Source organism: Pleurodeles waltl, chromosome 10 (assembly GCF_031143425.1).
Source record: "Pleurodeles waltl isolate 20211129_DDA chromosome 10, aPleWal1.hap1.20221129, whole genome shotgun sequence".
Lineage (NCBI taxonomy): Eukaryota > Metazoa > Chordata > Amphibia > Caudata > Salamandridae > Pleurodeles > Pleurodeles waltl.
The window spans coordinates 395,614,743-395,631,588 of NC_090449.1; the positions used below are offsets into that span (position 1 = coordinate 395,614,743).

A 16,846-nucleotide genomic window follows, 5' to 3' on the forward strand; every position below is an offset into this window, starting at 1 on the left:
TTGTGTATATTTCCTATCCTCTCACTGAGGGTACACTCTAAGATACTTTGGCATATTGTCATAAAAATAAAGTACCTTTATTTTTAGTATAACTGTGTATTGTGTTTTCTTATGATATTGTGCATATGACACTAAGTGGTACTGTGGTAGCTTCACACGTCTCCTAGTTCAGCCTAAGCTGCTCTGCTAAGCTGCCATTATCTATCAGCCTAAGCTGCTAGACACCCTATACACTAATAAGGGGTAACTGGGCCTGGTGCAAGGTGCAAGTACCCCTTGGTACTCACTACAAGCCAGTCCAGCCTCCTACACCCACTAATTTGAAAGTCGGATAACCTAGCCACAGCCTCAGTGCACAGGGACAGCGCAAGGCTCCCAAAGGCCGTCGCCTCTCGCACCGACACTGCAGCTGGGGACTGAAAAAGCGAAGCAGCCCCCGGAACCACCCGCCTCCCCACCGACATCGCACGAAATACTGAGAACCCAACCACCTTACTGTTGTGAGGGAAACCCCCTCTTGCCATCCCGGGCAGTACAGTGCACCTAATCACCGTGTATGAAGCCCTTATGATGGGCAGATCCAGTCTGCATTATAATTCACTCTCACAGACAGCTGCGTAACTCCTGAATGATTGGATTTTTGTTGTGCTGGTCTTATTTTATCATATAAATATCACTTATTTTCCTAATTTGTTGTTGAGACTTTGCTTTGTAGTGTCTTTCACTGTGTTACTGTAAATGAAGTGTTGCACTAATACTTTACACATTGTCTTCTAAGTTAAGCCTGACTGCTCTGTACCAAACTGCCAGGAGGTGAACCCAGGTTAATTTAGGGAGTGTAACTGGCTTATCCTGACTAGGATTGCCGTCCCTAGTTGGACTGGGTGCAAATCTCTTCTAACTAAAAACCCAATTTCTAACACAACGCTAGGGTCATTGCCTGGCAAGTGATTAAACTGTTTCATAATGAGTTTTCTGCTCTGACGGGTTTACCACTGAAGGTGGTGCACCAGCTTCACGTGGTAGGGTATAAACATGTACCCCTATCCATTTCAAAACTGTTAAGCATCTCATGAGGAAACAAATCTGTTAGTTTCATCCATGTTCCTGTAATCACAAGTGAGCCCACTGAAAGTGTGTTGTGTCTGTTATTTTCATTAAAATATTTAATTGTTTGAATGTGTATGGTCAGCTTGTTCTTCCAAACCATCTCTTTCTTTAACTACTTGTTACTTTTATTGTCTAGGAAATTTTAGTAGTCTGCGGATGCTTTCTAGGGTGAGCGTGCCAATTGGCGGCCCGAGGGTCCCTGTGGCCCAAGTTAGAAAAATGTAATCCTGGACCACTATTGTTTCAAGAAACTTCAAAGGTTATTGTTCATTTCACTTAAACTAAACTACTAGTTCCTCTAGTTAAAAATATTCTCCTCTATTTTTTTGTGTGGATGTAAGGTTTGGATCCTTTTTTTTTTTGCTCTTAACTTGTGTTTATAATCCCATATCTTTGTTTACAGTTGGTGACACACACCGCATCTTGAAGGTTCTGCGCTCTCGTAAGGCACCCTTTGTGAAAAAGCGTCAGGTGATGAACCAGGTATTTGGTGATTACCGTCAAAAAATGGCTAAAGAGCGTCAGAAGGTAGAGAAAAATGGTAAGTAAATAACAACTGATGGAGACATTTGCAAGAATTGAGACCAGGGAAGAAAAAATGAAGTTATATTTCTTTAAATCTGGACACACAAAAAAGTGGGTTTAGCAGAAAAGGACAATGTATTTGATATGGTAGATTATTGAGTGGTGACTGCGGCCTTGTAAATAAACAATAAATGTGTTACATTCAGTTATCTCTAAGTGCTGAGGTCCCCCACCACCCATCCACCCCTGTTCTGACCCCTTTTATGATACCTGGGGCAGTTTGTGCTGTAGGCTTCTTTAACTTTTGTCCCCCCACAAACTGTATCCAAGCCAAATTTGTTTACTTTTTCTTTCACCATGTTAGAAATTCGAAAGATACTTGAGTTGTGGAAAGAACCGAGAAAATAGCCAATATGTGCAGGAAAGTGTTTTTTTCTGAAAACTGGCATCAACAAAGGGTTTGTTATGCTAAGATCTCCCTCTTCTGAGAAATGTCCAGGATTGGGAGTTTCTCCGGGTGCCAGATGAACCTGGCCTGAACGCCTCAGCCCCACCCTACGTGAACTCACAATTGAGTGCATTTGGGTACCGCATCAAAACTTGCCTCTCCCATACAGAAACCACATACAAAAATGCCGATTATAATCATAGAAGAAGGATAAATGGTGTAAAATTGTTGAGTGACAGACACCATGTGACTTACAGCACAGCTAACAAAATCCTACTGGTGTTGTACTCATGCAATTTCCCCACTTTGCTGTTGTGTGTTATTTTATTAACCCACAAGGGATCACTATGGATAGACGTCTAGGCTAAGCTTTGACTACTTCTTCAGGTCTCTCTCACTCTAAGCCCTGAATAACATTGTGTGGGTGATCAAACGAACATTCACTAATGCATGCCCATAGCAGCCTGCTTAGGCTCAGGAGGACTTGTTCTTCCTGCTCCTTTAGTACACTCACTGTGCTTGGCAGGAGGCTCCTCAGGGTGGAATCTGGCTCCTAACTGGCAATGTGTCTGCCAAAAATGCAGTGGGCAGTTGCCAAATCTAAATCGTTCCACTGCCTGGTAATATGTTTGACAGTGTCCTAGGGTATCCTGTGACCCGTGTCTTGGACAATGTGAGCATTTGTACCTTTAAAAAATGTGGTGAAGGCCTGGGTGCAGACTTCTAGGTTCCCTAAACACACTTACAGAAAGACTTGGGACCTTATTTAGAGATTGGCAGAAAGGGTGCTCTTTCAAAAGTGCCAGGTATCCCGTCTACTGTATGTGCAATGCAGATGAATATAATGAACTTGTAATACAGGGTACAGAACATACACCACATTTTGACAAACAAAGATAGCAAAAGGCTACAATATGACTAGTATGCCTCTTTTTAGAGAGGATGGAGAGAGGATATGTAATCATTGCCAGAACTGCTAACTTTGGGGCTGGGGAACGTGTTTGAGTCTTGGTGTTGGCTCAAGATTTTTTTATTCTGGGCAAATAACTTAGGGCCTACTTACGATCTTGGCAGATAGGATACTCGGTCACAAACAATAGGAAATAATGGAACTTGTAATTCGGCAGATGGGATATCCATCACGTTTTTGACGGGGTATCCCATCCGCCAAGATCGTAACCAGACCCTTAGTCTCCCCCTGCCTAAAAAACTGATTGTGATCTTCGGTTATGTAACTGGTACTCATGTAAAGTGCCCCAGTACCTTTGGGTGGAGTTTGCTCTATGTAAAAAAATAAAAAATATATAAGAAATAAGTTTTGCTGTTTCCTATCATCCGTAATGTGCTCTCTGGCTTGGTATATACACCCTGAGCAGCAAAAGCCCTTTGTATAGTATCAAATACTAAACAACTGCTATATTCTTCCCTGGAGTACATGTCTCCAGAAATTTGCCAAATAAATATTCCACAGCAGGCAAAATGTTGGACCTTCTGTAATGGTCTGGATGGTTCCATAGCAATGCTGTAGAGTTTTCATTAAAATGATGGGTACATTGCAGAACCAAAAAACAATCTCTGCTCATGACAGATTGGAAGCTAGGTGAGGCACAAACCCTAACTGAAGACTAGTAATACTGTACTGACGGTTTGCGCAATATTTCCATGAACCATGCAAGACACTGACATTTTTTCAGCCCCTCAAGTGAAGTTAGGATCCACAGGTATTCCATAGAATGAGGCACCAGGGTGCCTTCGTGGAACCTTGAAAATTGTTCAATACATTTGTTTGCTGCACAATTTCCTCAAAGAATTGGTCATCCACAAATAATTGGAATTCGCTGATGACTCGATGAGCAAAAAGAAATTCAGCATTGAATTAATATCCAGCGCCAGTGGCAAGAGGAATTAGAGGCTGGAATCTGTTAGGAGCTGTCAAGTGAGCATTCTTTCTGCGCGGCACCTTCTTGTACTCCGAATTATGTTACACTAGCACTGTCTCAGCAGCACAGGGTGCACTTGCAAAGGGACATCACAACTGCTTTGCGGTGCTGCATGGCCATGTACATCAGAATCACTGGAGGAGTCCTCATCTGATGGAACTTCACCGACTGGAAAATCACTTCCAGATTCTGATCCATGATCTTCTCCCTCAGATGCAATCTCCGTATCAGAGCCTGCCTCAAAGTTTTCCTCCACTTAATGCCCATGCGGCATCATCCAATGACAGGGCATGTCTGTTTCCCATCTAAAACATTTTTCTTCAAATATTGTATGCTAGGTATAATACAGATGTACTCATGCATATGTTAATGCATAGAGAATGCTAAGAGTGTGTGATGAGTAGAATATGAGAATACAATGCAGTTCATGTGAGAACGGGGACAAAAGTATTTGAGGCAGAAAACACTGGAAGATGGCAGTGAATTTCATTGAAAACCAAACCATGTCTTGTTTTACAGAGTGAGAAAAAAGAACCTAAATGGAAATATAAATTAAAAAATACTTCAACTTGAAATGCGCACACATAAATATGAAAAAATGAAATGTAATTAAAATAACAATCTTCAAAAAGTGTAATTCTGGTGAGTGTGATTGGATGGTAAAAAAAACAATTAGGCACTAACTCCCACGTGCTTTCAAAATAAAAGGTTTGATGACAAAGATACGCATGCTTTGCATAAGTCTGCCATCTAGTGTTGGGTCCGGAGTGTTGCAAGTTGTTTTTGTTTGAAGAGTGACGACTCCTCTCAGTGATAGTACGCATGGGCATTGTGTCCTTTGTTAGATTGTTTTATCTCCGCCTCCGGGTTCAGACGTGTGTTCCTGGCTCTGTCTATTCTGAACTGTTTTCTTCCACCTTTCTTTCAGTGATGGTATTGTACTTCAGTCTGTGTTTTCTATATATTTCGTGGTCGGTCCAAATTCCCCACTATTAGCCGGTTCACCGCCCTTCGGGCCTCCGCGCCTGTCTCGTGCCTATCCCTGTACGTGCTGTCGGACTATGCAGGGCTAATGGAACGTACTCCATTTTGGTTCTGCCCTCCATGCCACTCTTAATTTCTCTCCATCGAACAATATCTGTTGTGTAATCTGTGTCTCTTCCCAGACCACAACAAACAATATTGCAACACCTGCTGTTCCTACAACAAACAATATTGCAACACCTGCTGTTCCTTTCGATCCAAGAAGACGCCCTGGAACCGAAGAGCATGTCGGTTGGAGATGGCGTCCAAAACACCAGACGATACTCCAGCTATCCTTCGGGAACAGCATGCGCAGGAGGAGCCAGAACAGGAGGAGGCCTTCTACATCGAAGACTCTGAGTTGGACGTCCAATCTGAGATTGTAAGCCAAGCTGTCACCTCCGTGCCACCGGTGAGTAGAACAGCCCCTACTCCCCGTACAAAAACTCTAAAGAAACCCCAGAAGCAGGTCGCTGGACCGCCACTGCCTTCGAGCACTGGTCTGATCCGATAATCACCTTTTGATGCCTTGCCTTTCAGGTCGGCACAGAAAACAGCCAAGATGTCTTTGGCATCAACCTTTGGCTCGGCAACATCACAGGCACCTTCAGGATAGAGCAGATCCATTGAACCGAGGACTTTGGCACTGAGCAAAAAGTCCTCCGGAACTACTTCAGAGCTGACAGCTTCAACCCAACGCAAGACTTTGACTCCAGAAATTTCAGAACATAAGACTGTGCCTTCTAGAGACTCCAGTCATTCCTCCAAAGCAGCTTCACCGGCGGAGCCTATTTTAGAGATAATGGATGCTCGTCAGCGCCAGCTCCATCTCCGTATTAGAAAAGGAACTTCCCTCCCATTCCATTTTAAAGAAAGCTCACCTTTGAAGAGGTCTTGGAAATTACTCCTCCCCCTATGACGGCCTCCAAGGACAAGACTCCAGTCAGACCTCCGCCTTCTCCACCACACACTTCCTTCTACCCCTCTACCCCTCCACTACCTCCCCAATCTCCTGCACTACTTATTGAACCACAGTTTTCACCACAGGGTTCCCCACCACCTCAAGGAGATGATTTGGGTCACATACCACATGACATAGACCCATGGGATTCATATGATCCAGATCCTATCTTGCCAAATGACCCAGATTTATATCCAGCACTGCTATCACCTCCTAAAGACACAGCATCTTATCAGTAGGTTATAACAAAGACAGCCACATACCACAATGTCCAGCTGCACAATAAACCTATTGGAGAGGATTTCCTCTTTAACACCCTAATTGCCAAATATAAAGAGACTTAGGCCCTCATTACAACATTGGCGGGCAGCAACCGCCGCCCACCAAGTTGTAACCACTGTGCGGCCGCCAATGCGGGCGCACTTCCGCAGTGGCCATTACGAGATCCCCTCCGGCCCAGCGGGGATGTCGGCCGCAACACGGGAGCTGGCTCTAAATGGAGCCAGCGGTGGTGCGACGGGTGCAGTTGCACCCGTCGCGCTTTTCACTGTCTGCTATGCAGACAGTGAAAAGCTCCATGGGGCTGTGACAGGGGGCCCCTGCACTGCCCATGCCCAGGGCAGGGCATGGGCAGTGCAGGGGCCCCCAGGGGCCCGCAACTCCCCTTTCAGCCAGCCTTTTCATGGCAGGTCCTACCACCATGAAAAGGCTGGCAGGAGGGGTACTTGTAATCCCCTGGGCAGCGCTGCAAGCAGCGCTGCCCTCAAGGATTACAACCGCCGGGACCAATGTGGCAGTAAACCGTCGTTCCTGGTGGTGTGTAGGAAAGTACCATCTTGCCTGGCATGTTACCCCCATATTTCACTGTATATATGTTGTTTTAGTTGTATGTGTCACTGGGACCCTGCCAGCCAGGGCCCCAGTGCTCATAAGTGTGCCCTGTATGTGTTACCTGTGTTACCTGTGTTATGACTAACTGTCTCACTGAGGCTCTGCTAATCAGAACCTCAGTGGTTATGCTCTCTCATTTCTTTCCAAATTGTCACTAACAGGCTAGTGACCAATTTTACCAATTTACATTGGCATACTGGAACACCCTTATAATTCCCTAGTATATGGTACTGAGGTACCCAGGGTATTGGGGTTCCAGGAGATCCCTATGGGCTGCAGCATTTCTTGTGCCACCCATAGGGAGCTCTGACAATTCTTACACAGGCCTGCCACTGCAGCCTGAGTGAAATAACGTCCACGTTATTTCACAGCTATTTTACACTGCACTTAAGTAACTTATAAGTCACCTATATGTCTAACCTTTACCTAGTAAAGGTTGGGTGCTAAGTTACTTAGTGTGTGGGCACCCTGGCACTAGCCAAGGTGCCCCCACATTGTTCAGGGCCAATTCCCCGGACTTTGTGAGTGCGGGGACACCATTACACGTGTGCACTACATATAGGTCACTACCTATGTGTAGCTTCACAATGGTAACTGAATATGGCCATGTAACATGTCTAAGATCATGGAATTGCCCCACCAATGCCATCCTGGTATTGTGGAGACAATCCCATGATTCCCCGGGTCTCTAGCACAGACCCGGGTACTGCCAAACTGCCTTTCCCGGGGTTTCACTGCAGCTGCTGCTTCTGCCAACCCCTCAGACAGGTTTCTGCCCTCTTGGGGTCCAGCCAGGCTTGGCCCAGGAAGGCAGAACAAAGGACTTCCTCAGAGAGAGGGTGTTACACCCTCTCCCTTTGGAATAAGGTGTCAGGGCTGGGGAGGAGTAGCCTCCCCCAGCCTCTGGAAATGCTTTGATGGGCACATTTGGTGCCCATCTCTGCATAAGCCAGTCTACACCGGTTCAGGGATCCCTCAGCCCTGCTCTGGCGCGAAACTGGACAAAGGAAAGGGGAGTGACCACTCCCCTGACCTACACCTCCCCTGGGAGGTGCCCAGAGCTCCTCCAGTGTGCTCCAGACCTCTGCCATCTTGGAAACAGAGGTGCTGCTCGCACACTGGACTGCTCTGAGTGGCCAGGGCCAGCAGGTGACGTCAGAGACTCCTTCTGATAGGCTCCTTCAGGTGTTGCTAGCCTATCCTCTCTCCTAGGTAGCCAAACCTCCTTTTCTGGCTATTTAGGGTCTCTGCTTTGGGGAATTTCTTAGATAACGAATGCAAGAGCTCATCAGAGTTCCTCTGCATCTCTCTTTTCACCTTCTGCCAAGGAATCGACTGCTGACCGCGCTGGAAGCCTGCAAAACTGCAACAAAGTAGCAAAGACGACTACTGCGACATTGTAACGCTGATCCTGCCGCCTTCTCGACTGTTTTCCTGGTGGTGCATGCTGTGGGGGTAGTCTGCCCCCTCTCTGCACTAGAAGCTCCGAAGAAATCTCCTGTGGGTCGACGGAATCTTCCCCCTGCAACCGCAGGCACCAAAGAACTGCATCACCGGTCATCTGGGTCTCCTCTCAACACGACGAGCGAGGTCCCTTGAACTCAGCAACTCTGTCCAAGTGACTCCCACAGTCCAGTGACTCTTCAGTCCAAGTTTGGTGGAGGTAAGTCTTTGCCTCCCCACCCCAGACTGCATTGCTGGGAACCGCGTGTTTTGCAGCTTCTCCTCCTCCTGTGCACTCACCGAGGATTTCCTTCGTGCACAGCCAAGCCTGGGTCCCCGGCACTCTAACCTGCATTGCACGACCTCCTGAGTTTGCCTCCGGCGGCGTGGGACTCTCCTGTGCAACTTCGGGTGAGCACCGATTCACTCCACTTCGTAGTGCCTGTTCCGGCACTTCTGCGGGTGCTGCTTGCTTCTGAGTGGGCTCCTTCTCTTGCTGGACGCCCCCTCTGTCCCCTCACGCAATTGGTGACATCCTGGGCCACAGCAGCATCCAAAAACCCTAACCCCGACCCTTGCAGCTAGCAAGGCTTGTTTGCGGTCTTTCTGCGGGAAAACACTTCTGCACGACTCTTCACGACGTGGGACATCCATCCTCCAAAGGGGAAGTTTCTAGCCCTTGTCGTTCGTGCAGAATCCTCAGCTTCTACCATCCTGTGGCAGCTTCTTTGCATCCACAGCTGGCATTTCCTGGGCATCTGCCCACTCCCGACTTGATCGTGACTTTTGGACTTGGTCCCCTTGTTCCACAGGTACTCTCGTCTGGAAATCCATCGTTGTTGCATTGCTGGTGTTGGCCTTTCCTGCAGAATTCCCCTAGCACGACTTCTGTGCTCTTTGGGGAACTTAGGTGCACTTTGCACCCACTTTTCAGGGTCTTGGGGTGGGCTATTTTTCTAACCCTCACTGTTTTCTTACAGTCCCAGCGACCCTCTACGAGGTCACAGAGGTTTGGGGTCCATTCGTGGTTCGCATTCCACTTCTAGAGTATATGGTTTGTGTTGCCCCTATCCCTATGTGCTCCCATTGCATTCTATTGTGACTATACATTGTTTGCACTGTTTTCTATTGCTATTACTGCATATTTTGGTATTGTGTACATATATCTTGTGTATATTTGCTATCCTCATACTGAGGGTACTCACTGAGATACTTTGGCATATTGTCATAAAAATAAAGTACCTTTATTTTTAGTATATCTGTGTATTGTGTTTTCTTATGATATTGTGCATATGACACTAGTGGTACTGTAGGAGCTTCACTCGTCTCCTAGTTCAGTCTAAGCTGCTCTGCTAAGCTACCTTTTCTATCAGCCTAAGCTGCTAGACACCCCTCTACACTAATAAGGGATACCTGGGCCTGGTGCAAGGTGTAAGTACCCCTTGGTACTCACTACAAGCCAGTCCAGCCTCCTACATGGTGCGACCGCGGCGCTTCCGCTGCGATCGTAATCCCAAGGTTTGCACCGCCAGCCTGTTGAAAAGAGGCGATGAACGCATCGGGACCGTAAAAATGGACTGACACCGTAAAAACAGATTTACTTTTACAATTACGGCAATCTGCCTGAAGAATTATGCTTTGAAATAACGTGCCTTGAGAAAGCCCTGGAGCATACGCCGTGTGGGGCGAAACACGTGTTGGCTGGAATTGGCTGAAAGTTTGCTGGACTCTGTGTCTCAGATTTGGAATTCTCCATTTCTCATCAATAAATGTTTTTCTTTGAACTGGGAACAAAATATCCCTCTTTGCAGTTCTTGCCTATGAACCATACTTTATACTGCAATTAATTGCCTAAAAAGTCACGTTGTTTTCAGTGGGACCTTACCAATTTATTTGTAGCGTACTTTCAAATAGGAGGACTAGGGTCCATATCCTCCGGTCTAAGCTCCCACAACCACTGTACGAACAGGCATTTTAAACAGGAGGTTATCTTGTCTGGACCCTCTTATCTCTGAGGTGATACAACTGTCGAAACAGGCCTGGCGGTCTTTGGCCGCCAGGGTAGTAATGAGGGCCTTAGTTTTTCTGTATGTTAGCCGGCATGCTTAGACACGCTAATGGTATTTTTAAAGAACCCATGAGAAGAAATACAAAGCAGCACCTACAGATCCTCTATTTATATTGGCTCAAATCCCTCCAGACTCAAAAGTTGTCAGTACAGCATGAAAAGCTGCCTATAGTCAATCCACAGGATATTTTCCCCCTCCTGACAAGGAAAGTAAAAAATTAGATGCAGCAGGAAAAAGAGTAGCTGCACAAGCTGCCAACCTTTGGCGTATCGCCAATTCACAGGCACTTTTGGCACGCTACGACAGGGCTGACTTGGACGAAATGGAGGCTTTCCTTCAGTACCTCACAGAGAAGCATCGCAAAAGGGCGAGAGAGATAGTATCAGAAGGGCAAACTATTTCCAATAATTCCATTAGGTGTGCAACTGATGCCCCAGATACAGCATCACGCGGTATTAATACCAGTATCGTTTTACGGAGGCATGCTTGGCATAGGTGTTCAGGTTTCAAGCCAGAAATACAACAGGCAGTCCTCAACATGTTATTTGACAGAGAACACTTATTTGGCCAAGAAGTGGATGACACCATAGAAAAACTTTAAAAAGACTCCTCTGAGACAGCAAAATCTATGGGGGCATTACTCACCACCACACAACGTGTTAATTTTCATTGCCCACAATTCAGAGGAGGCTTCAAACCATCCTCTACCAAGCCTTCAACCTCTCAGAACAAACAAGGCTCCCATGTCTACAATAGAGGTTCCTTTAGGGGATCCTACAGAGGTTGAAACAACAAGGGCACAGGAAAGGCATCCATCTTCAGAGGATCTGCCTCCACTGCATGCCAGTGACTACTTAGCCTTTCCACTACCTCACACCTCTCCAGTAGGGTGGAAGACTCAAAAACTACTTTCCACAATGGTCCGATATCACCATAGAACAGTGGGTTCTCTCAATTATCCAACATGGTTATTGTCTGGAGCTCACTTCCACTCCACCTTATAATCACAAATCCTCACAGGAACATCTTACTCTTCTCAAAGAAGAGGTACAACCCCTTATTCTCAAAGGGGCTATAGTGCCAGTCCCCTTCTCACAAGGGTCATGATTATATTCCCTATACTTCCTTATACCAAAGAAGGATGGGTCACTCAGACCAATTCTGGATCTCAGACCACTAAATCTCTACATTCTCCTAGAGCATTTCCATATGGTCACTCTCCAAGATGTCATTCTGTTGTTACAGCAAGGCAGCTTTATGACCGCTTTAGATCCAAAGGATGCTTACTCCCATACTCCCATTCACCCAGCACACTGCAAATATCTCAGATTCATAATTGCGGGGAAAATTGCCAGTTCAAAGTCTTACCTTTCAGGGTCACAACCACTCCCAGGGTCTTCACAAAATGTCTAGCAGTAGTTGCCACATATCTCAGATGTCAACACATTCATGTCTTCCTTTACTTGGACAACTGGATCATCAGAGCCAGTATGTTACAGTACTGTCAGCATCACATTCAGATCACATGGATCTCCTTCACACTCTGGGATTCACAATCAACTTTCTCAAATCCCATCTCCATAGTTTGCAGATACAGCCTTATCTAGGCCCAGTGCTCAGTGTGTAGATAGGGTTAGCATATCTAAGTCCAGCTGAAATTCAAACTTTAATTTCCCAGTTACAGGAAGACCATACTTACACAGTGAAAACAGTGATGTGGCTATTAGGAATCATAGCATCTTGCATTGCCATTGTACCTCATGCCATACTGCACATGCGTCCCTTACAACAATGTCTGTCTCATCAGTGGTCCCAGTCACAGGGTCACCTTCAAGATCTAGTGTTTGACCGCCAGACAAACCCTCTCAGCAATGGTGAAAACCCACCAACCTCCCCAAAGGGCAGCCCTTTCTGGACCCTGTGCCTCAGATCATTATGACTACAGTTGCATTACAGACAGGTTGGGGAGCTCACCTCAACAACCTCCCAATACGAGGTCTATGGGACTCCATTCAACAAGCCTCACATGTCAATTACCTGGAGCTTAAAGCAGTTCTCCTAGCAATTAAGGCTTTTCTTCCTCAACTCTCCCACAAAGTGGTTCTAGTCCGTATAGACAATATAACAACCATGTATTATCTGCAAAAACAGGGTAGGACACATTCTTCTCAGTTGTCCCATCTTGCTTAGACAATATAGGAATCGGTAATGCAGAGTATCTCCCAGGCATGGACAACCAATTTGCAGACCTCCTCAGCAGGATGCAGCAACAAGTCGGCAAATGGAAACTCCACCCAAAAGTCATTCAACAATACTTTCTAAAGTGGGGAACACCCCAATTAGACCTCTTCATCACTGCAGAAAATAAAAAATGCCAAAACTCCAAGTCCAGATACCAACACCCCCAGTCCAAGGGCAATGCTTTCTGGGGGAGTTAGTCAGGGATATTTGCTTATTCTTTTCCGCCTTCCCCACTCATTCCATCTCTAGTTCGCAAATTGAGCAAAACCTCTCTCACCATCAACCTTGTAGCTCCCACATGGGCATGTATAGCGTGGTTCACAACACTTCAGGATCTACCAGTAGTTCCACACGAGAAGCTCCCCAACAAGCTGGATCTGGTCACTCAAAATCAAGGATAGTTAAGGCATCCAGACCCCAGATCTCTCAACCTTGCGATATGGCCCCTGAAGTCATAGAGTTTAGTAACTTAAAAACAGGCACATAAACAGACAACCAGACAGTGTTATGCTGCAAATTGGAAACATTTGAAATGCTTCTGTCAACCTAAATACATTGACCCATTCAAAGCTTCATTCCAAGACATTGTTATCTGCTACACTTGCAGAAAGCAAATTTAGCATACTCATCTATTTATCTTCATTTAGCAGCTATAGCTGCTTACCACCAAAACATACAACACATCTCTTTATTCAGAATTCCAGTTATTAAAACCTTCAAGCAAGATCTCAAAAGAGTCATTCCACCCAGGGTACTTCCAGCACCTTCCTGGAACATTAATGTTATTACTCGACTCATGGGTCCATCTTTTGAGCCAATGCATACTTGCCCTTTACAATTCCTTTCATGGAAAGTGGCTTTTTTAGTAGTTATCACTTCCCTAAGACGTGTAAGTGAACTCCAGGATCTACCTTAGAAGAACCATTCTTCCAAATACACGGAGATAGAGTAGTTCTTCAAACAAACCTTAAATTCCTTCCAAAAGTGGTTTCACACTTTCATATCAACCAATCAATTGAATTACCAGTCTTTTTCCCACAACCAGACTGTTGCAGAAAGAGCTCTTCACACACTAGATGTTAAAAGGGCTCTCAAGTATTTAATTAACAGAATCAAACAGTTTATGAAATCTAAACAACTTTTTGTAGCATTTTCAATGCTTCATAAAGGCAACCAATTATCAAAAAGTGGTATAGCCAGATGAATAATCAGATGTATTCAGACTTGCTATGCTAAAGCCAAGTGACAGCTACCTGCTACCCCAACAGCACACTCCACTAGGAAAAGGGGTGCTTCTATGGCTTTTCTAGGTAACATCTCAGTAGCAGACAAATGTAAAGCTGCTACTTGGTCTACACCACATACATTTACTAAACACTATTGTGTAGATGTTTTAGCACACCAGCAAGCCAATGTTTGGCCAAGCAGTGCTCAGAACACTTTTTCAGGCAACTCCAACTCCTGTGAGGTAGCCAATGCTTTTTTGGAGGACCTGCTTTACAGTCTATGCAAAGCATATGTATCTAAAGCCACACATACCATCAAACGGAAAATATTACTTACCCAGAAGACATCTGTTCACTGGCATGTAGTGCTGTAGATTCACATCCATCCTCCCTCCTCCCCAGACGCCTGTAGCAGTTGTAGTTGCATTAGCATATAAATATTGTACATATGTAAATACATTGCATGGGCATCATTTTTTCTCTATTCTCTATACACACCTTACCTCTCCTGCCTGTGGGAAAACAATCTAACAAAGGACTCAATGCCTATGTGCAGTATCACCGAGAGGAGCAGTCACTCTGTCCTGTGACTCTAACAGATTCTTTGAACAAAAACAACTTGCAACACTACAGATCCAACACTAGATGGCAGACTTATGCAAATCTTGTGAATCTATAGCACTACATGCCACGAACAGATGTCTACAGGGTAAGTAACAGTTTCCTTACAATTCATGGGCAAAGTTCACTGAACACAGGAGTTGGCACACACTTTATATTTTATTAAACTAGAGTGGGATGATGCAAGGCCCCAATGTGCAGAGAAGCCAAATCCATAATGGCTGCTATTTTACCTTGCCTGAGGAGGCCAGTTGGGGAGGGCCTACACCCAGTCAACCCTCCCCCCCCCCCCCCCCCACACACACACACACACACACACACACACACACGCCCTTTCACGAGATCTAGTGGATGATTCCTACTCAGATTCTGCAGTCCAGACACAATACTCAGGCAGCAATCCTATCTAGAGGGGCACCATTGGAAAATGGTAACTATTCCCTTTCCAGTAATGCCTCTTTTGCCTTTAGTTTCACCCAGGGAGCAGCACAACCACCCCAATGTTTAATTCCTTTTAGGGAGGGGGGGGGGCATTGTGGGGAACTAGAGCCCCATTGTCCTGCCACACTCCTCAGCGAAGGGAAAATGGTTAACATTCTGGAGCGGGGTCAGCTCCCAGTCTAGGGGAGGCTGGCCCCACCTTCAAAAAAAATATTTTGTGGTCTATTGGAGGATTCCTGCTCAGTAATTAGACCCCCACCCAAACAGGAATTCTTTTTAAAGGGCCAGCAGTGGAAAGGAGAGACTGACCCCTTTCCAGTGGTGCCTGTCTTCCCTTTAGTTTTACCCAAGCCGCCCTGCACCCTACACAAAGAAAACATCCCTGGTGGTTTAGTGGAGGATTTCAGGCTGTGATCCCTGAGAAGGAACCTTCAGGGAGAGGATTCTCTCCTTTTTAACAGTGCTGCTCCTGTGCAGTGGATGTCTGGAAGGTAGAGGAGGAGATATTCCCCCAATGTGAAGCACAAGACTTACCAGTCTCTAGCAGTCATGTTGTGCAAAGCAATAACGATATCTGCATCCGTCATCAATCCTGCATGGGAGGGGTCGGTGACTGATGCCAAAGGGCTTCCATGTCAGTCCCTAATGGGGGCATGAATGGGGGAAGCGTCCTGTGTAAGTACTCTCCTCATAGGGTGAGATGTTCACATTCTGGAGAAGTAGTACAGAGTACCTGATCATCTCATCCTTCGCACCAAAGGAGTTAACCATGAATCTTGAAGCAGGAGAGATTCTGCAGTACTCTAGTTTCTCAAGCATGGTCTAGGAGTGCTTGAATAATTTTATCTATATTGTCCAAATGATGCTTTTATCTGAAGACAGTACTCGATTTAAGAGTGGTAAGTAAATTTCCAAAATCTACAGAACACGGTGACTCATTAAAGTTAGCCACTAGTATCCAGATGTAAAGCAAAAGAGGACAACGTGTTAGGGAGAACATGATTAACAATGATGAATTGGAGGTTGCACATAGATGCAAGTTGTCTGAAGAAGTGCCAGTTTCTGATTTACACAAATAAACTACTTTACCCCACACATTCTCCACAAGGGGTAATCTATATGCAGTGTATCCCAGGGCTTTTTATGGATATGGTAGCACTAGACCAGGTGTCTCCAGCAGGTAGCTCAGGAGCTACTGGTAGCTCCCCATCACCCTGAAAGTAGATCCTTGAAGTGCAGTCCAGCACAGTACTTAATGCAACTGGATATTATAGCAATTTTGAAGAAAGTCACTTTCCAAGAAACAAACAAGATTTTCTTGGAGTGTGTTAACCCAAACTTGAAAGTGCATGTTTGATAGAAAACCCTGTATTCTGAGAAACTAACATGTTGTTGCTTAAAAACAAAACAATTGAAAATCAAAACATATTTAAGATGCTTCTTGAATGATAGTTATACTGAGTTGTAGAAAAGCGTAGCTTTTAGTATTTCCTTTGTGTCATTGGCCACTTACTGCTGGAGGTGTTATTTCATTAGGAATGTAGAGGCATTTTTTATGATAAAACTTTTTCTGACATTGCAGTTAGTAACCCAGTATTATGCATTGGGTGGTTGATGTTCTATATTTAAATTTAAATATCGGCCAGCCAACATATTGTATCCAGAATGTAGACTACCACAATATCATGAATTTAAGCATATAAAAATTAAGTATAGTTTTATTTACGTACTTCACTCCACCATCTATTTATCTTGAAGGCATACTTATCTCCAAAATGCCTAGATATGGGGTTTAGAATAGTAAATCTATACTTACTTACCTACGTACCTTCATGATATTTTACTAGTCAAGATCTTTTGGCATCACTCAATACTGTGACATCCATCTGAGTGGCCACAACTAGGGA

The 16,846-nt window shown here is 45.2% G+C and overlaps 1 protein-coding gene across 1 annotated transcript in view; it reads left to right on the forward strand.

Annotated features, from left to right (window-relative positions):
* The window catches only part of C10H8orf33 (chromosome 10 C8orf33 homolog), a 153,349-nt gene that overhangs the window by 69,129 nt on the left and 67,374 nt on the right, over positions 1 to 16,846 (forward strand). The window contains exon 4 of the mRNA XM_069210615.1: positions 1,514 to 1,651. Coding sequence (XP_069066716.1) covers positions 1,514 to 1,651 — 138 coding nt within the window. The remainder of the gene's footprint in view (positions 1 to 1,513; positions 1,652 to 16,846) is intronic.